Source organism: Taurulus bubalis, assembly GCF_910589615.1.
Source record: "Taurulus bubalis genome assembly, chromosome: 10".
NCBI classification, from domain to species: domain Eukaryota; kingdom Metazoa; phylum Chordata; class Actinopteri; order Perciformes; family Cottidae; genus Taurulus; species Taurulus bubalis.
In genome coordinates this window covers 23,932,840-23,955,206 of record NC_136598.1, presented here as the reverse complement: position 1 = coordinate 23,955,206, position 22,367 = coordinate 23,932,840, and the positions used below count along the sequence as shown (strand labels likewise).

At 44.3% G+C, this 22,367-nt stretch overlaps 1 protein-coding gene across 1 annotated transcript; it reads left to right on the top strand.

Moving 5' to 3' along the window:
• Positions 1-6,132: 6,132 nt before the first annotated feature.
• Positions 6,133-15,358, top strand: meis3 (myeloid ecotropic viral integration site 3; the record flags this gene model as incomplete). Its single annotated transcript, XM_079224368.1, has 12 exons — positions 6,133-6,218; positions 9,950-10,086; positions 10,409-10,583; positions 10,678-10,728; positions 10,816-10,866; positions 11,280-11,429; positions 11,550-11,658; positions 11,986-12,131; positions 12,652-12,728; positions 13,621-13,679; positions 13,825-13,908; positions 15,159-15,358. The coding sequence occupies exons 1-12, from the start codon at positions 6,207-6,209 to the stop codon at positions 15,356-15,358; spliced, it is 1,251 nt and encodes a 416-aa protein (XP_079080494.1). The 5' UTR covers positions 6,133-6,206.
• Between the last annotated feature and the right edge of the window lie 7,009 nt (positions 15,359-22,367).

The window sequence follows — 22,367 nt, the reverse complement described above, 5'->3', positions numbered from 1 at the left end:
GGGGAGCGGCCTATAGAGCGACAGAATCAGACTAAATGAAAATGAACGCGATGTGTTTGGCGGTGGAAAAACTCCCCAGTGAGGACTGCGACGGCGCTGATCTGTTGTCCAATATCGCGGCTTGTCCTCGCGCCTCGGAGCTTCATCAACACACCGCCATCCCTCTTCTGCATAATCACCATGCTCACACTCATCCATTCACATCTTATTGCCATGATTAGATTACATCTAATGCTATTACACCGCTCCCATCTCTCTCTCTCCACCTCTCTCTCCCTCCCTCATCATGGATTTCTCGCAGATCTTATTAGTGTGTGATGCGGACCAGGTCTCACTTTGGATTTATGAACCCTCAAGACTTCTCTCCTTTAATCTCCCTCTCCTCCTCCTCTCCCTTCCTGCATCTGTCCATCTATCATTCCCAGGGTTGGCTTGGGCGGAAGAGTATTAATCCCTCCATCCCATCTCTCACTCCTCTGGACAGATGAGGAGGAGGTGGAGGGAGATGGGGAAGGGGTGAGGAAGAGGAGGGGTAGAAGATGGGAAACCTCGGAATGCTCTTCATAATATTTTTGTAGCATTGTGGGGGGAAATGGTGAGGCATTAGGGGTAATGTATGCAGATGCTTTGGTGCCTTCAACAGGTTACGAGGATGAGCTGGAGACGTTGCAAAAGCTCCAGATGGGATGAACAACAACTCAGAGTGGAGGTGTGAGTGTGTGCTATGTGTGTGTGGTTGTGTGTATAAGTATATGTGCCACAATGAGGTTTAAGCAATAAAGGTGTGTTTACATGCGAAACGTGCATCTCTGCAAAAGTGTAACCGAAACAACATCGCATCACCTGTTGATGAGCTAAGAAACCTTACATTTAGTATGTTTTCAGTTTCTTATCTTTTCTTTTATCATATTTTTTTTGAACTACAACAGAATAAAGCATATGAAAGCACTTAAAGGGAAACCGTTAACATTATTTTGTTTTTAATCAAGGGTTGTTTCTGCAGCGCCAGCAGCATCCCCCCTTTCCCGCACTAATGTTAATGCCTGTGACACACACACACACACACACACACGTACGCACACAGTATTTTCCAACAGAATCCAATAAGCTGCCATGGAAATCAATTGGAGTGATCAGGACATTTAATGAGTCCACTATACTTTGGAGGCCTAATTCTCCGGACGGCAAAAGAAACAAATTCAGAGTAAAGAAAAATAATTAAACCTTTGACCAGCAGTCGGGATGAAGCCGACTCTCCTCCTCCCCTTACACCCCACCCCCATTTCCCTCCTCCACCCAAGCCCTAGCAGTGACAGGTAGATTAAGGGGCGTGATAGATGCCCCTCTCTGTATCTCCCTCGCTGCACCCCCACCACCACCCCTTTCCCTCCCCTCCATCCATCATGGCGGCTGGTGTAATTGCGGCTGCGTGGGGCTGGCAGAGGGAGCCTCCATCCATCTCCTTAACAACAAACAGTCAGGAGGACGGATGGCGCTGCGCTCCCCCAGTTAATCTCCATCTATAAGAAGGGGGTGTGGGGGGGGGAGGAGGAGGGCTGCAGAGGGAGACGAAGAAAATAACAGAAGGGAGAAAGGTAGTGTTGGCTTACTATAAACAAAAAGAGAGAAACGGGAAGGGAGAAGGGAGGAAGGAAGGATGGCGAGAGGCCTTGCCCGAACAGGTAAGTAAAGGAAGAGGAATGACCCCGGGAGGAACTGAGGGGAAAGTTTGCAAACAAGAGCAGATAAGGCCGGGTTTCTCTTGGCGAGCCATGAGGAAAGCAGGAGAGAAAGGGAGGGGGGTGAGAATTTATGTCTCTGCGGCCAGACGACCCAGAAACTGGAGAGGCACAGGCTCATAAAAATGCACTCTGCGCCCCCTCGTCTACCCCTCACTTTTACCCCTCTCTCTCCCTTTACTTCCCTCCATCACTTGCCTTCCTCTCTCTCTCTCTCTCTTTCTCATGCAGGCGGCGGCGGCAGAGGGTCACAGCTCTCTGATGTATCGTGCGGTTGCGCCAGAGGTCACGGCAGCCATATTTTCTTAATGGCGGAGTCACTGAAGTCAACAAGGCTGGGTGGCCTTCTACCGCCCTCCATCTCTCATGGTGGAATCAAGCAAACTAGACTTTTTCTTGTTGGCAAGGTGAGAGCAGCAGAGGCTGCAGATGATGCATTTCCATGTGAACCATTTGCACCAACACCATCACAATGGGTAAAGAACTACAAGGAGAGCAGTTTGTAAAAGTCTGCCATCTTTTGTTTGCAACCTAGACACAAAACCACGTGCCGTCTTTAAGGGTCAACAGTCGTGCACACGCCCTCTGCTTGTAGTTCCCTGTTAAATAGCCACGGGCATCGCCTGCAGCGAGGCCCGACTTAGAACAGCAGCACCTCGACACTGACCCCGCAGCGGCCGAGCAAACAAGTAAGCAAAGCACACAAAGCAAAGGGCCACACACACACACACACACCCTCCGAGTGCACAAACCCAACAGCCTCGGTGGGTGCAGAGGAGCGAGCGCTTGAGCCTCGACGGGGAGTGACAGATAACTGCAGCAGCCTCGACGTGTGAAGTGAACGAGCCTCACTGAGGAGCCCGTTTCTTACAGGAGAGCTGCAGGACGGGAGGGAATCTAGTGAACGAGTGCACGTGTCAGCGTTGTGCTGCTGAGGACATGCAGCATGGGGCTCAAACTCGCAGATTTGAGATGATTATGATGGAGGTTTTCAGTTAGTTTGACGTCACGTGAGGATGGCGATGAGAAGAATGTTCTAAAGGCATCAAAGGGAAATCATGATGTTCCTTTGGGGTCCCGTCGATCTGCACTGTGTGTGTGAAACTGTTTTTAATAATAATAATTGCAAAATCATTCAAAGTTGTATGCTTACTGCTTTCTTTCTTCTGACCTCAGCGTGTGGAAAAGCATTGAAGTGATAACCCTTTGCAACAAACTGGGTTTGCACAATTTGTTGATGGTGAGAAACGGAAATAAGCTTAAACGAAATATATTACATTTATGTTTTATCTATTCCATGTTTGCCAAAAAGGCATTCACACACAAATATATGTACGTGTGTGTGTGTGTGTGTGTGTGTGTGTGTGTGTGTGTGTGTGTCGGTGACCTTACGTTTGACCCTGGAGACTCTCTGAGATCTTCTGAACAAACTGAGCTCCAGGAACTTCTTTGGGGAAAATAAATATCAAACCGATGAAGCAATGTCGCATGTTCTTTTGAACTGATAGAATTAAGTTAAAATGTGAATAAAACGTTGCTTCATTTCTTCTCATATAAAAGCCACCTGGGTGTTTTGCATGTGATTGTGATGTTCAAACTAAATCTTGCTCTGTCTTTATTTGGGTGAGACACTGTAGGACCTCCGTGTGTCTTCTTTTAAGACAGTTGTGTTGCCTTTCAGCACATGTTTGACAACATATGTTGTGTTAAAATAGTTTTTCCCCTACATTAACATATGCAGAGCAGAACAAGTATGGTGTTGTCCCACAGGACACAATGGGAATGTGATGAAAATGACAGATCCTTCAGTGCGTTGTGATGCAAATGAGCGTAATCTGCATGTTTAGATTAATGTTACAGAGAGTTAAGATTTATGGTCCCAGTTAAAGTGGCCCGAAGACAAACACTGAAAGAAGTCACTCTCAATTACATTTAAGCAGTCATTTGTGGATTGTAAAGGTTTTTTTTTTTTTGCATGAAGAGAAATGAGGAAAATCTAAGAAACCCCCCTCCTCCTGTGACATGAATCCTTCAGATGACACACACACACACACACACACACACACACACACACACACACACACACACACACACACGCACGCACACTTCAGTGTTAATCCTCCTCATTCAACCTGTTAACTCAGTGAAAACAAGCCTTTCGCATCGTCGTTTCCAGCCCATTGACGCTGCGTCATGGCTGTATTACCGGCTCGGTGTAGGGGTGTGTGTGTGTGTGTGTGTGTGTGTGTGTGTGTGTGTGTGCGCTGTGATCACCCCTGCAGGAAACCAGCACCCTGCAGAGCTAAAAGACCCCTCGGCTGCAGGGCCCCTCACACGGCGGGCCCACGGTCAAACTCCACGCCGCCCACGGAGACGCCTGCCCCGGCCCGCTGCTCCCCTCCACGCCGCTGCTGATTGAAGTGCAGCCGCCTGTTGGCCCCCTCGCAGCGGGACCGGGGAAAAGGGGAGCGTTTTGAATAATTATGATGTTACTTAGGTGACATTTACAACACAAGACATCGGGGTTTAGCTATTCCACCAACACGTGAAAAGGTTTTTTGTTTTTTTGTTGTTGTTCTCTCTCTCTGGTTAGAAATTAAACTTTCTCACGACAAAAAAAAAAAAAAGCTTTGTTTTCTCACTTCTCCCAATCAACAACAAGAGGGACAAAGGGGGCCATTTGGGCTCTGTCAAAAGGCTGGGTTACGACTGATTGACAAAAACAATAAAACACTTTGAAAGCTATTATCAGTCAGTCCATTTCTTGTCATTGAGCACGCTCCAAACTTATTTATGACTCATTTATGAGGAGCGACTTGATTAAAACGCTTTGTTTTTTCATGCAATTGCCCTTAAAATGAACTCTCCTGCAGGTAAATCAACACACAGATGGATTTTATCGCGTTTAAAAGTCCATATTTCCAATGCACGTGTAATTAGATTTAAGATTTTTGAGCCAAATGACCTGCCATTTTTGACATAAATAAATAAATAAATAAATATATATATATATATATATATATATATATATATATATATATATATATATATATATATACATATATATATATGTATGTTTATATGTTACAAAAAAATATAAAATATAAAAAATATGTTACATATATATATATATATATATGTATATATATATATATATATATATATATATATATATATATATATATATATATATATATATATATATATATATATATATATATATATATATGTAAGGGGTTAAATATCTGACGTTGTGGTTCTTCTTATCACCTTAATTGGCTGTTAGGAGTTTAATAGACTGTTTAACGTGCTCCAAACCGCTAGAATGAGAGTTAGCACGATCACTCTCCCGAGTTATCCCGAGATTATAGCGCATCTGTGGCAGCGGGGATGTGGAGAGAGCGCGATGGAGGAGCGGTATCAGCGCAGAGAGCCGAGATAAAACGATCGAGGGGGTCTTCTTCTTCTCTTTTCTCCTTCTTCTTCTTCTCTGGCGTTTGTGTGTGCGATAAGGAGGAGGAGGAGTAAGGGAGGAAGGGGAGGGAGGAGAGGGGGGGCCAAGAGACCCCGTCGCGTTTTGACCCTCCGAAACCTCCCCGCACACCGCCACCACACCACCACCATCACCACCACTCCTCCTCCTTCCTCCTCTTCTTCTCCTCCTCTCCTCTTGACACAGAAAGCACCATCTCTCACTTCCAGCCGTGACATTTTGCAGCCCGTCGCCGTATGCTGCGCGGACAGCGAGCGCAAGGAGCCAAAAAAGAGGAAGGGACGCGTTCCGTCTGCCCGGACACAGCACCGAGCATCCCCCCCGACGGACGGAGCCCGCGAGCCGGCGAGGCGCTGCAGGAACCGGGGCTCTGGACTACACCGGACACGGCCCGAGCACGACTGGATATTTACGTCTCGGTGGGACATTTTACACCATTTACTGGAGCCTCGCGCGCGCGTGTGTGTGTATATCAGCCTGCACACACCACACACACACACACACACACCATCAGCCAGTAGCATTTAATAGGCTGCGAGCTTTATTATGGCGTTTATTGGCGCTGAGTGTATTATAAACCATTAAGCGCACATCGACAACATCGTATACAAGGATGTTAACGTCCATAAAATCTCTCCAGCCCCATCATAATGTTGTAATTTAAAACGCGATGGGCTCGGAGTAAACACACACACACACACACACACACACACACACACACACACACACACTCACGCGCACTCTCACACACGCAAAGCTTCACTGTTTTTCTTCCCATGTTTTTGTTGACTCCACATAGGAGAGTGTTGCATGGTGTTAATCGTGTTTACATTCTTAGTGTTATTAATTCAAAAATGTAAAACATTATTTTTGTTATACTTTTATTTCCAGGGACAGAGGAAGGGAGCAAAAGCTCGCTGGACTAACCGAGCAGCGCATCACCGTCTACGGCGTGGGACTGGCTGTCGAGTCGCATGGAGAAGAGGGTAGGTCTGCTTTTTTTTTCTTTTCTTCCTCTAATTTTATTTGTTTATGAGGATGGTTTAGACCAGAGCCTGGTGGGAAAACAGATTTCCTCTCTGGCATGGAGAAGAGGTAATTATAAAAGAGAATATTAATGGGAGCATATGGTTGGAAATCCTCTTTGCACTGCTGGTCGGGTGTAGCAGCCAAAACACAAGGCCCACTGGAAACAGACTAGTGGACTGAAGGCTGCTAGCATGGACTTCATGCTTTGGGCAAAACACAGGAAAGGGTGTCTTTATTTTTTGTGTGTAGCATAAAAACTATTCAAAAAAATGTTCGTCAAATGTCTATTTAAGAGTTTTTTTATTGTGCTGCAAAGACATAACTTTAAAGAGGCACACTCCCTAATTCATGAGGAGCAATGCACTTCAATGGAGGTCCTGTGTGTGTTGTAATCAGCAGTCTCTTAAAATGCTTCACAAGGAACTGTTGAATTGTATCTAATACGTCATCCTGCCCTAAAAATAATTGTATTGAGCAATGCCAGTCAGGCGTAATAATGACACAATAAGGGTTGGAGTGGTGTAGGTCATGCAGAGGAGAGGAGATGCAGCTCTGCAGCGTGTTATATGTAGGTGAGGTGTTTATATTTGTTTTGCTAAAGTGATTCAGATGGAGAAAACGGTGGAGAAACAGACACAGGCTGAGTGGAGGAGAGCAATTAGAGGTAGAAAATCACTGCTGTATGAAAACAGAGCAGGAAGGAGAGGAGCAGAGGAAAGGTCCATCTACACACACACACACACACACACACACGGAAACTGTACAGCACACACGTACTGTAAAACATACACACACATACACACAGAGAGAGAGAGAGAGAGAGAGAGAGAGAGAGAGAAAGAGAGAGAGAGAGAGAGAGAGAGAGAGAGAGAGAGAGAGAGAGAGAGAGAGAGAGAGAGAGCAGTATCTTTCTGCTGTTATTATAATATGAATGTACTTTATGGGTCATTGGTGCAGCCACATGTTGTGTCTGGATGTTAACAGTGACGCATGGATGAACTCCATATCGTTCTGTTCTATGCAGTAAAAACGCTGAATGGCAAACATTAGTTTGTTCTGGTTTGAAAACATGTTGGCAGAGAGGTTAAAAGTTGCATTTTGTCTGGCAGGTCCAGTTGGAATTAGTTTCGTTTCATTTGCGTTAAAATAAGAAAGTCATTCATTTAAAATAAATGCGTAATTACTTTTGATATACATTGTGTTTATGCCAGTCGTCGCTTAGTTTCGTTAGTTTAACTTCATGTTCTCAGTCTTGTTTATTAAAGAGCAGAAAGAGAACTACGACACTTTCCTTCACTTTTCTTTTCCTGAATCGGCGCAGTGAGAAAACGAAAGAGTTCGACTGTGGATTGATTTCTACTGGACTCTTTAGGCTTTAGTTTTATAATAGCCATTATTATAAAATACAAATGTAGTTGTTCACAAAGTTATATAGACCCGTCTTAATTAGCTGTAAAGGTTTATTAATTCAGCTACTTTTAAACCCTGCACCGAACTCCGTCTTCATTTTTTACTTTTCATTTTACAGAATATAAACTACGCGCTTTAAGCTAAAGCCAAAGACGACCCGCAGGCCTCCAACAACCTTTCTGCGTCGGTTGAAATAAACAATTACAACTTGTTGTCCTGCCATCTGATGCCTGTTTACGAGCTCCGTGACTTAAAAAAAAAAAAAAAAAGGAAAATGTGCGGAATTTGTCATCTCGACTCGTGCGCTTTGATCCGCTTGACGCACAGAAACCCGAGAGGAGCCGCGCGTAAAGAGAGACGCGCAATCCGATAGCGGTGATTGTGTTAATAGCCAGCCTCCATAAAAACTAGAAGGTGTCCCGGGCCTCAGAGCAGGTGCTTTCTGTGATCCCGGTGGCCATATGGGACTCTGGAACACAACAATTTGATAAGCCATTTAGGACAGTGGTTCTCAAAGTGGGGTCCGGAGACCTCCATGGGTCCTAGAGGGGTTTGCAGGGGGACAGCATGCACATAGGGTTGGTTTAATTGGACTTTTATTAGATTCACAGGGGTCAACATAGAGAGAATATGTAAGAATAACTAATCTTACATTGTATGTGACACCAAGATTTATTTTTCTCCAAAAGTGTCCAATTTATATGGACACTTTTGGACAAAAACGCTGTCTGTGAGGCTTTTTGAGTTCTAAAAGTGCTGATATGCAAAAATAAAAATAAAAATAATTTGAAGTACTGCAAATCAGAAAGAGCAAGAATAAAAGAGTCACTGCCCCTTTTTTTCTGCAGTTGCACACGTCTGTAGTAAATCACAACCTCTTGTCGCAGCCTCTGGGGAACAGTGTCCACAGAAGAACTAAGCAGACAATAACTGTTCTAGTTTGTTGAAAATAACACAGTGAGAGCTGTCCAGGTCACATATATGCTGCCTGTCTGTGGGACCCCGGCGGCCCTGTGGGACCCCGACGGCCCTTTATTAATAATCCAGCAGAAAGAGAACAGAAGCAGATCTGCTGTCCTGAGCAGCGACATGAAGCTGCAGCGAAGCTCACATTAGCTCCGTAACACACAGAGAGAGAGGGAGGGGTTAACCAGGGAGGGAGACATGTATATTCATGATGCTAGTGTGTACGAGAAGCTGTGTGTGTGTGAGCGTGCCATATGTGTGTCTGACTCACTGTGTCGGAGTGTGTGTGTGTGTGTGTGTGTGTGTGTGTGTGTTAGCGGGCTCCCAGCGGGTTGTGAGGGACGTCTCAGCACGGCTCTCGTCTAGTCAGAGTCGAGGAGGGAGGAGACGATATTAGCAGCTACAGGCTCTCCGTGGATCTCGCCGCCCACTTCCCTTCTCATCTCGTCTCCTCCACACTTCGTCCTCTAAGCGCCAAAACACCAGACTTCCCAAGAACTGAGAAAACAAAGAGAGTTTTCCTTCATGGGGGAATGGGGATAGTCAAGCATACACACACACACACACACACACACACACACACACACACACACACACACACACACACACACACACACACACACACACACACACACACACAACTGGAGTGTACAGTATACAACTGCAGTGGCATCTATATGTGTACACACACATTCAGGGAGTAGTACAGACCGTTGTAAACATCAGACATAATGATTTGAGAAAAAAAAAGAAGTTTATTCTTTTTTTACTTTTGATTATTGGTATTGGTGTTTGGTTTTGCTTGCAGTGATTGAAGCATATTCCCACGACAACTCTACTGCAACTACAACTGACCGACACATATGCATGTCGTGTAATTACAGAAAGATTGATCAGAAACCATTTTAATAATCGTTTAAGGCAATTTCTTTAAAGCGAAAATGCCCCAAATTCTCTGGTTCCTTCTTCTTGAATGTGAATATTTGCCAATTTCCTTCGTTTTTTTATGATAGAAAATTTAGTATGTTTGGATTTTGGAATGCTGATCAGACAGAACAAGCACATTAAATATGTCAACGAGGATTTTGGAGCTGCAAAATGAACGACTAATATATTTTTACCGTTAGCTACAGTCCTAACACACATCACACACTAACATGCAACACTAAGATATAATATCAAAGGGCAGAGCAGAATGTGCTCAGCTGAAGCGCCTGACAGCTTCCCGTAATAAAATCAGATTTGATGTCAGACGGGCACAGATGTCCAACGTGTCTCATGTTTTCTGTCTCTCCGTCTAATTGCGTTTCAGTATGAAGACCTGGTGCACTACTCGGGGTCGGAGGGCATGTCGTTGGGGTACGGGGACGACGTCCGGCCGCATCCACCCCCGCACTACGGACCCACCATCCCCGACTCCCTCAAACACCACAAAGACCAGATCTACGGGTGTGTGTGTGTGTGTGTGTGTGTGTGTGTGTGTGTTTGAAAGCCTAGATGAGGTGGAGGCAGTGATTTATGTAGCCTGTTAGTGACATAGTTGTTTAAAATTATATTTGTGCCTTTAGCAGATTGACATGCGTTCTATATTTGTGTCCTGAATATCAACACATATGTGGAGTGTTTACAGCTGTCAGCTTCATAAATACTGTGCGATAAAGTTTCACCTTCTGTGAATGTATCGTGTGCACACTGTGTCAACTGTTTCAGTGTTTATGTATAGTATGTTAACTGTGTGTGTGTGTGTGTGTGTGTGTGTGTGTGTGTGCAGTCACCCTCTGTTTCCACTGCTGGCCTTAGTGTTTGAAAAGTGCGAGCTCGCCACCTGCTCCCCTCGAGACCCCGCCTCCCTCTCGGCCACCTCCCACCTCCCCGGCATGACCAACCACAGCGACGTCTGCTCCTCCGAATCCTTCAACGACGACATCGCCGCGTTCGCCAAGCAGGTGAGCGACGGCGGCGAGAGCCAATCGCAGCGCAGCTTGGAAAGGGGGCGTTGCCAGATTTTTAATCGTTCAGATTTTGTGTTTTGTCTCGCAGATCCGATCCGAGAAGCCCATATTTTCTTCCAATCCCGAGCTCGACAACTTGGTACGATGTGATAAAAAACACAAACACTCTTTTTTCCACAGGTGCATTGTGGGATATGCGTTATAATCCACATTCTCCTCTCCACAGATGATCCAGGCCATACAGGTGCTTCGCTTTCATTTACTGGAGCTGGAGAAGGTTGGTGGAAGAGAAGCATGTTTTTATTCTAACACCCTCGGGTCAGTCTCACATTTGACCTTTTGTTTTTGTATGGACACGGTGTGTTATTGTGCTTATGGGAAGGTCTGACATCCAGAACCTTTATGTCAGTCGTTAAACAGAACCATAATGATATGCTGTGTGTCATAACATTTCAAAACCACCACGTTTTCAGAGAAGTTAATTCTATTTTTTCCTTTTAATGGCCAGTTTGAACAGAATAAATGATTGCAATGAACATATGGACACGTGTATATTGTTTTAGGAGAGACTTGAAAAAAACGCGAACCTGCCCTTTAATGTCCAACGTTCACATCCCTGCCGTGACCTTTTTAGGCGATGATGATTAGGTCGTGCCGATGAACTGATGAGTGTGAATCTGTCTCCGAAAGGTGCACGACTTATGCGATAACTTCTGCCATCGCTACATCACCTGCCTGAAGGGCAAAATGCCCACGGACCTCATCATGGACGACCGGGAGGGCGGCTCCAAGTCCGACATGGAGGACTTCACCGGATCCTGCACCAGTCTGTCGGAGCAGGTGAGGCATGAAAGCCGGCCCGACCCCCCGGAGGCCTGAACAGTGTTCTGCATTCTCCATCTTTTCCCCATCACGACGCCTCCAACCTTTTCCTCCGACTGGTCTCTTCTCTTCCTGCAGAATGCATCATGGTTACGGGAGCCAGACGAATGTGCCACGACGCCCCTGGGAACGCCGGGAAACTGCGGCCTGCCTTCACACAGCACAGCAGACAACTGTAGCGACCCAGGTACACACACACACACACACACACGAACACACACACACAAATCGAATTTGCGAATTTTTAAAAGGAAAAGTCTTTATTCTGAACCACATAAATGCATTCCCTTTAATTTTAATGCAACTTTTTGCTCAGTTCACACATAAAAAAACATTAAAGTTATTATTATTACTATTATAGTGACATTTTACAAGAAACACTAAAAAACTGACTTTACTCTGGCTTCAAAAATAGGCCACATGTTATCGCAAAGAGTATAAATAGAACACGTGTGCTGATAAATGTGATCTTGTATCATTTGCGCCCTGAGATATGACGTGTGCGTCCCTGCAGGCGACGGTCTGGACGGGGGAGGGGACGACCCCAGCACGGGGGACGACGACGACTCCGACAGGGACCGGAGGAACAACAAGAAGAGGGGCATCTTCCCCAAAGTGGCCACCAACATCATGAGAGCGTGGCTCTTCCAGCACCTGTCGGTGAGAGAGAGAGAGAGAGAGAGAGAGAGCTTCTTATTGCATGGAAAATATTGAATTTGCACAGCGATTAAAGCGCGAGAGAGTCCGTCCTGAACAAAGAAAGCTGGTGTGAGAGACTAATTACTGAAAGGGAAGATTTAGCGAGAGGCAAGACGTCACCGACGAGAACAGACAGAGAGCTGAACCGAGTGTGTAATGGAGGTCAATTAAATGAAATGATGAAAAAAAATCAAGGGATTAAGTGATTATGTGAATATGCTCGCTATTGAATAGCGGTGGAAGCGGTAGAAAGGGAGGCAATTAGCTCCTAAATGAGGCAGGTCAAATGTTGCTTCACGCCAATTATTACAGTATGTGTGTGAGAGATAAATACAGAGCGAGATGGAGGGCTTACTGAGTGCAGACGTGGATTCGGATTCGCACGGAAGGTCGTCAGACTTCTTTGTTCTGTGTAAATTCACACATCGGCCTCCATGTTGTTCTCTCCTCCTCACCCCTCGCTCTGTGTGTCCTCTCCCAGCACCCGTACCCGTCCGAGGAGCAGAAGAAGCAGCTTTCCCTGGACACAGGACTGACCATCTTACAGGTCAACAACTGGTCAGTGCACTCCTCAATCAATACACTAATTATCGCCCCCGCGGCTTATCAATAATCAGTTAAACTGTCATGTGTGAACGTAAAGCGCCAACTTTCAATTTTACCGGCTGCTGACACGTCAATAACGCAACAATATCTGAATTGAAAGTCACGTTTTTCTGCTCGGTAACTCCTTATTGTGACAAATACATGTCCGTTAAATGAAAGGTGGCGCTTTTATGAGTCTTTTTTTTTTTTTTAGAGAAGACTGTAATCTGCTTTAGAGAAAAGGAAGCAGAGGAAGAAATGCGCTGCTAAGCATTTTTATTTTTCTGAAGCTGCAGCAGAGTGGAATCCACTCGCTCTATGTTCATAAAACAGAAGAGTGAAATCAATGTCCAATAATCAGATGGTTTACTGCCCTCATTCACACCCCACACGCACATGTATCTGCACTGACACACACACACACACACACACACACACACACACACACACACACACACACACACACACACACACACACACACACACACACATTTCCATGTCGCTGATACACTTTTCTTCTTTTGTAATGTTCAATTTCGTTACCTCAGATATTGACACAGAAACCTGCGTGACATGTTAAATAATAGATATTGTAATTTGATTACGCACTTGTTTTTATCTGCAGCACACACACACACACACACAGTGGCTGACCTGTTCGATGCAGATCAATCAATTATCACGGTGCGATCAATACCTGCTCTGCCCTAACGTTGATTTACTCTGCCCTCTGAAAGGGTTAAGTGGTTGTAAAATGGAAAAGGTTAATAGTCTCCCGGTCAGCCTTTTCCTTCATTTATGGGGGGGGGGGCTCGTCCGCCTCGCTCTCTCTCATTCTTTCTTTATGTCTCTCTCCCTCGTGCAGGTTCATCAACGCCAGGAGGAGAATAGTTCAGCCGATGATTGACCAGTCGAATCGCTCAGGTCGGTGTTTATAAGTCAGTCAGCTGGTCGCTCGCTCCGTGAACAACCCTGTGTATATATACGAGAGAGAGAGAGAGTGTGTGTGTGTGTGTGTGTGTGTGTGTGTGTTGTATATTTGCGTCTGACGGTGTGTGTTGTCTCCCAGGTCAGGGTGGTCCTTACAGCCCAGAGGGAGCAGCTCTCGGGGGCTACGGCCTCGACGGACAGGCCCACCTGGGGCTCCGAGCAGGTAAAGGAGCCTGTAGGGGAAAATACTGCTCGCTTTCACACACTGACTGAATATAATATAGTTTTTATTGTCAATGAAGTCACTGAAAAACAAACAAAAGTGAGCATCAAAAGCCTGATATTATACTCTGAGCTCCTATTATATTCTATAAACTCGTCACCATGAACACACACACTTCATTTTGACTCAATCCCACACACACCGTCCTGCTGCTGGAAATACTCACAAGACTAGAGCACGAAATGTGGATTTATCCGCCGCTGAAAATAGTCCCCGACAAACGCACCGCATCTTCTCGTTTGAGTGACGTTCCTCAAAAACTTGAACTGCAGGGCTCAGCTGTTTCCGGAGTCTATTGATCTTTTTTTTTTTTTACCTCAGCAGTAGGAACAACTGGGCAGGAGACTATCACACTGCTAGTTTGGATTTTGGTCTCATAGGATTTGAAGAGAATAAGAAAAATATAAAACATCATCAGCCTAATCTTTTTATTTATGTCCACTTGAGGAAGTAAAGACTCCGATCAAGAGTTGATCAGAGTAATTTTAAATCAAATATAAATGTTTATTCTTTCTGTCTAATCCTCACTTTGTCTTTTCAATAAATTCTAAGAATATAAATATGTTTAGGCACAAGTGATTATTATTATTTAGTGTGTTTAGTGTTTATGTGTACAAACTCCTACTTAGCCTTTGACAAATGTTGCTGTAATTTGAACATAATTGTGATGATTTTATATGATTTTATAACTTTGTTATAACTAAGTCCTGATGAACCTTTAAAGGAACAATCTGTGCTTTAAATGTGAATTAAAATTGAACAAAAAAGTATTTTAGTAACACAGAACACTGGACAAAAAGTAAATGTTAGGATATTAATGTTTTGTGGTGCTGTTAAAAAGCCCCTAACAATGTAGTAAAATCTCATACTGAGCAGCCAAACATTGTTTTTCCTTATTTTGAAATTATGTAAAGATCTGAACGTTATACCAAATATATCTGTCTGAATTTTAAACGTATAACACGATACAACCTGGACCAAGCTGATACAGAATATTAATGTGATACCGTCAGTATGTCAGTGTGGAAAAAGATGATTTCAACAAAGTGAAAGCTTCTTAAGGAGAAACAAAGGGTGAAAACTGTGTGTTATGGTCGTGTAGTATCTTATTTTAAACACTGAACATTGTTTATTTATTTCAAAAGAGCCAAACCTTTAAGAGATATATCGTCTTTGTGTCTCCCCTGCAGGTCTCCAGGGGATGTCTTCCCTGCAGGGCGACTACCCCGGCGCTCTCCTGTCCCAACCGGGCTACCCTCCCCACCCGGGCCCCTCCCTGCACCCCTACCCGGGCCCACACCCCCACCCCGCCATGCTGCTCCACCCGCCGCCACACGCACACCCCGCAGACCCGCTCCTCGTCCAGGGGCTGGACATACACGCACACTAGTTGCGGGGGTCGGGGGGGTAGTCGGAGTGTGTGTGTGTGTGTGAGGGCAAATTACTGTATGACTGTGTGTGTGACTGTGCACGGTGAGATATGTATGTATGTGTGTGTATGTGTGTGTGTGTGTGTGTGTGTAATGACGCAAACTGAACACTATTTAAAGAAAAGAAGAAGAAAAAAAGACACACCGCCCCGAAAGTTTACATTCCCCACTGAAAGACCCTGACCTCAATGTAGCTGTTCCACTCTCACACACACACACACACACACATACACGCGCACACGCACACCGTCTAGACCCACAGGTTTAAGCCATACCTCTTTCAGAGTAGAAGTGCTTCCTCCTCTCCAAATGTCTCCACTGTGTCCTGTGGGTGAGACACATGCTTTAAACTACACTTCCCATCATGCCTGCTGAACCGCAGGGAGGCGGCACACGGACGCTATACTGGGCGGGACTTGATCCTGTGAACACGCCTTCTTCACTACTCCCTGTCTTCCTGCACACGCTGACTGTCAAAGAAACACACACACTTTCACACGCACACACTTTACTTAAAGCTGATTTTTTTCTTATTCTATTTTTATATTTATGTGCCACTGCAGGCGGATTAAATATTAGTGCTCTTCCTCAGCATGAAGCTAAACACTATGAATGACTTCCAGTCTGCCTCGCTCTCGTACCACTGACCTCCTTAAGACGCCAACAGGTGTCCGTTACCTTAGGACTTTTCCTACACACACACACACACAACAACATACACACTACACTGAAAGCCATTTCCACGCACACACATACAATTTTCTGTAAGCATTTCTAGTCCATTGTGTGTGTGTGTGTCACGGCGGTGTGCGAGGGGAGCTGCAGCCAAAGGACTTTCTAAACATTCGGCTCCCTCTCCACTCTGCTCGGACTGCTGAAACATTTCTGAATGACGATGGGAAATACAGTTAAAGTATTAAAATGTTTTTTTTTTGTAAGACTCGTCACTGTCTGTGTGTGTGTGTGTTGTCTGATTCTACCGTGTCAAGGGACTGGTTAGTTAGCGTAAAGAAACTGAAAATACAGGTTTTTATTAACTAAATGTATTAAAGTCAAAGAAGTCCGTACTATGCATACGTTTACTTTTGTTAATGCAGTTCATTAAAAAGGAAAAATTCCAGATTTTGGTTAGACGGCTCGAGGAAAATCTTGTGCGTTATAGAATTAAATAAGAAACAAAAAAAGTTACTTTTGATTTTGAAATCGTTTTATTTCAGGATAAAGTACTTTGTAAGCTATTTAGTTAGCTAGTCACGCATACAAGTAATACTAACTTATGTTTACTTATGAACTCCCACATAGGTATGATGTTTATATTGTAAAGTATTTAGTATGGAATTAGGAAAAGTGAGTTTGGTAAAAAAAAAAAAAACCTCAATAATTGCATTTAATGTGCTAAATGTTTCGCAGCAATTCTCCTGTTTGAGGTTCTTTGAGTCTTTTTTACAAACCCATGTGACATGTTTTCGTACACTATTTTCTACCGTCTGCTTTTATGTGGAATCAACAATAAAAAAAAATCTCATTTTCACATTTTAATTAAACCTCTTAAAATGCACCATCTTGATTTCAAGAGAGGAAAAGTCAAAAACAGAGGGCAGAAATGACTAAAAGCGTCTGGAGTTCTTGATGTACGATGTTCCAACACCACTAAGGAATATTTAGACTCCGTCACGTGAAGTTCAAACACTTTAAATAAACCACAATAAAAGCTACTCACCTTTACATGGCCTTTTCTTGACAAATAGTGCAATCTCTTTCTCTTTTCCCCTCCAATCGTAAGTCACGCCACTCCTTCCCTCCTCTGACTCTCTGAGCCTCTGACAGCGGCCTCAGGCTGCAGCTGCAGTGATCCGTCACACAGGCGGGATTATCACATTTCCACTTCGTCCTTCTTTTCTTATTTATCACCCGAAGTGCGGAGACGGACAAACACTCGGAGCGAAAACAACCCTCCTCAACTTGAGGCACGTCCTATCCGTGACCTTTACCTCGCGTGCATCCTTTTGGACGTCAGACATCTATACCTAATAGACCCTGCAGTCACCCGCAGCACCCCAAACACACAACAAACACTGATTACCCCCGCCTCACCCTGCCCCCTCTAGGCCTGGAGCGGGAGGGGTCAGGGGCCAGAGTTCAGACCGAGGTCAACAGGAAATGGCTCTTCTCCCTGGCACCCGGGTCCTGACCTCGCCATCCCTCCACTTTTCATTTCTCTGGGTCTCTCCACACTCTCACTCTCGGTCAGGACGGGTTCCCTCGTTTTTACTCTCCACCGAAAATGTGGTCACATGTAAGACTACACACACACACACACACACACACACACACACACACACACACACACACACACACACACACACACACACACACACACACACACATACTCTGTCTGGCAATCACGTTATTTTTTGCTTTAGAACAACATTCTGTCATCTGTTTTAAAACTTAAAATCTTTCCTCTGACCAAAAACAAGAAAAAACAAAAAAGCAAAGTGATGAATATAATTTTTTTTACGCATTTTTATATATATAGAGAAATAAAAGTCATTTTCAATGTCATTGTTCTTCCATTAGAGCCCATCTGATAAACATTTAGTTCAAAGATGCAAGATTTGAGAGCATTTTGATGGCCTCCCAAAATACGACGAAAGAGCCGACAGAGCTCATTAAAAATAACCTGAATGTGATTACTAAAACTCATAGCAATGCATCTAATAGTAGCCAAGATATTTCGCTCAATACTACAAACGTCAACCTCAGGTTGCCGTTTGGTAAAAAGTCAAAGGACAACCAAAGTCGTGAAGGTGCATCCTCGGGGGACTAGGAATGTCTGAAGAAAATTTCAAAGCAATAAACAAAAAAAAGTTGAGTAGCAATGAGATGTCTGAGAGGACATCGCTCTTCTTTTGAATGGTTTCTCATGATAGGTTGTAGGGACAAAACGCTGAGTCATGATCAACCGGGCTGAATAAGAACAGAAGAAGATCAGAAGAAGTTTGGTCATGGAAACTGGAAGCTTGGTGTGCAGATGTAATTGGTAACATAATTGAATAGATCAAACAATCAATCTAACCACTGAGTGGACTGCAAAAGGCCCAAAGCTTCCCGAAATATGTGGAGCCCAAAATAAATAAAATTAAGGGTCATTAAATGCTTTTCTGGACTGGAAAACAAATATAAAATCCAAGTTCCAACATTATTTTCTGTGGGGAATAAATAGAAGTTTGAATCATTTCATTCGTCTTCTTTTTGGGGGCAAAAGCAATTTCAAGCATATGTAATGTAATACAACTGCCGTCTGAATCATACTGTTTAAAAAAAAAAAACTCTTTTAAAAAGGCCACGATTGAAGGAAAGAAGAAAAGCATCAACAGAAACGTTGAATGGAAACGTAAAAAATCAGTAAAGTCTCTATTTTCCAACAATACCAGTGTTACGCATCTTTTTTAACGATTTATGTTTAATACAGAAAACCGGTCAGTGGTATGAGTGCAACAATCAGTCGCTCTGTACTTCACACACACAACATCTGTGTTCCCATAACGACCCAACCTGTGGATCTGCTGCATAACGTGCAGCGAGCATCATTTCTTTCCCTCTTTCTCTCCAGCTATTTGAGAACAACGGTCCTGAAACGTATACGATCCAGAAGAAAAAAAACCCAACAGCACATACTTTATTCATACATCAGCGTTCAGCCCTCTCTCACACACAGCATCATTCACAGTCACAGCCCCGGCGTGTTATTGGTTCAGATAGATTGACAGCCTTTCCCCTTCGCCTACACGGACTCCATTAGACGGTGGGAATTACACTGCATAAAATCTGCCTTTATGTTGACAAATGAAGGCGGGAGGCAGAGCCTGGGTGTGTTTATGTGCATTGGGTTTCATTGTTTGTGTGCAAGAGAATGCACCTTCACAGAATCAGAGCTGGCAGCATTTTTAGAAAATTAATTAAACATATTTCTCTGTGGGAAATGGATTTTTCTCCCCCCCCAAAAAAATCCCACAAGTTGAAACGCTTTGTATAAATGATAACAGTGTCAGTTAAAAATAAAATAAAAATGGGCACAGTGCAGCATAATATACACACTACACTCCTTATAATGTCTCCATCATTTCGAGACTCCCACGCTGGTTTGAATTTGACCATTTGGGCGATCGAGGCAAAATGAATACACGTGTGTGTAATGTGGAAATGTGCATGTGCATGAATATGTGTGTGCATAAATATGTACAATTCCATTTTAGCATAACGTGTGTGTTTGAGGAGGACGAGGAGGAGGAGGAGGAGGGGGTTGCTGTGGCCGGTCATTAATCATTCAATTACACACCTGTCAGAGTTCAGACAAGTGGGAGAGAGGGAGGGGGGAAAGGGATGGGGGAATGCAGCGAGGAGAGAGAGAGAGGACCAGGGGGGTTAAAAAGAGAAAAGAGAACGGGCGAAAGTTTTATTGTGTGAACGGGACGTGATGGAGGACAGAGGCCAGCTGTGGGACGGTGACAGAGGCCACCGTAAAGACAAAAGACACTTACATGACTCACGGGGGACGAGTGACGGATGAGACCGAGGCCGGCACTCAGACGCCTCTCCTCCAGGATCTGATTTAAGACGACTAGCTCAAAGTGAAGCCGTGGAAACGCACCGGAAGGGCATTCAGACTTCAGAGCACAATGTGAGATAGTGTTGGAAACCAAGGAGGTAGAAGACGGCAAGAGAAAGGGATATACAAGAACATTTGGTTTGATATGGCGAGGAATAATAACAATAGTAACAATTCATGTGTTTGTGATGGTTCCAATATCTAATACTAATCGTCATAGCACAATGTTTTCTGCAGGAAATAAAAGGTGGAGAAAGTAGTCGAGTGTATATTTGACTTTACTGCATCACAAGTAGAAAGATAAGATAGTAACATATTGCATGTATTATTATGATGAAAAGTAAAAGGAGCATAATTTAGAGAAATGGCTTCTGTGGGAGCTTTTCTCTCCTGTATCTTTTCTCTTGTATTATTCGGTACATACATATATAGCTTAATGTACTTAATTAATTCACAGTGCAGCTACAGTTTAGTATTTAAAGGATGGATCATTTCAACAGTTGAGATCATACAGTAGTGTACATGTGTTAATCTGTATGCAGCAAAAAGCACAATGTTTGTCCATGAATTGAATTATAATACAGTATAAAGCATGATATGGCAAGTACCTCAAATGTGTACTTAAATACAGTGGTAAATATACTTATATCCGCCACTGAAGTTGAGCAAAATCAATCAATAATCGATCAGTTTTGACTAATATTCTCTACTTCTTCCTGAGAGGTTTACTGCATTTCTGATATGGGCACTGAGGAAATAGTGCCACTGTATCGTCTCCCTGTTTCTTATTTCTGCTCCGATACAGTATATGTTGACGTGTTTGTATATGTGAGCAGCCCCCCAACACTTAATCTCCTGCCTGTGTGTGTGTGTGTGTGTGTGTGTGTGTGTGTGTGTGTGCGTGCTGCAGTCTCCATGTTTAGCTGCAGTACCTCGAATGCCTCAGGCCTCAGCCATCTGTGCCCCCCATCCACCACCCCACACACCCCCTTCCGCCTCTCCTCATTTCGCATGCACACAAATACACACACTCCTCTCCGAGCACCCCCACCTCCTCCGCCACCGCCACCGCCACCGCCGCCATATATCTAATTTATTACCGCGGTGAGTGCGTTACACACACTCATGTATGCATAATATATCACATGTGTAAAAGAACTGTGAGTGTGCGACACTGTGCACCGGCCATACAGTCTGACCACAACTCCATCCTCAGTGCGTCCCTGAATTCTGCTCTGTGCATGCGTGTGTGTGTGTGTGTGTGTGTGTGTGTGTGTGTCCAATAAATGTGTGATCCATCACGTATCACAGTGTTTCTATCTCATTCTTCCACCAGATCTGATAAAGTGTGAGAGGAGAAAGGAAAGGAGAGAGAGAGAGTGTGTGTGTGTGTGTGTGTGTGTGTGTGTGTGTGTGTGTGTGTGTGTGTGTGTGTGTGTGTGTGTGTGTATAAAGGCCCAGCTGTTTCTAGGTTTGACATCCACATGCAGGCAGAATGCCAGATGTCTCATTAGGCAAATTTGATTGGCTCGGTCATTTAGAATGCAGCGATGATACAGTTCCATATGCGGTGTGTGTGTGTGTGTGTGTGTGTGTGTGTGTGTGTGTGTGTGTGTTTGTGTGTGTGCATTTACATAAGAGGCCCCCTGTATAACTATTTACATGTGTTCATGCCTGATGTATGTGCATTCATTATCTATTTTGTTAATATTTGATTTCACAAGCTGTTAAATACATAGCAATGTAAACAACAGTGGAGGAGTACAGGTACCTGGTGTCTCCATCATAAGGTGGAGGAGTACAGGTACCTGGTGTCTCCATCATAAGGTGGAGGAGTACAGGTACCTGGTGTCTCCATCATAAGGTGGAGGAGTACAGGTACCTGGTGTTTCCATCATAAGGTGGAGGAGTACAGGTACCTGGTGTTTCCATCGACAGCCGACTGAACTGGAAGGCCAACGTCAACGCTGTCTACAAGAAGGGGATGAGTCGACTCTTTTTCCTGAGGAGGCTTCGATCCTTCAATGTGTGCAGCAAGATGGTGGAGATGTTCTACCAGTCGGTTGTGGCCAGCGCTCTGTACGTCGCTATTGTCTGCTGGGGGAGCAGCATTGGAGCCGGTGACACCAACAGACTTAACAAGCTAGTTAAGAAGGCCGGCTCCATCATCGGCTGCAAGCAGGAGTTTCTGGAGCAGGTGGTGGAGAGGAGGACACTGAAGAAACTTGTGTCCATATTGGGCAACCTGGACCACCCGCTCTGCCACCTGCTGCAGGGCCAGAGCAGCACTTTCTCCAGGAGACTCCTCACGCTCCGCTGCACCAAGGACCGTTAAAGGAAAACATTCCTGCCGACAG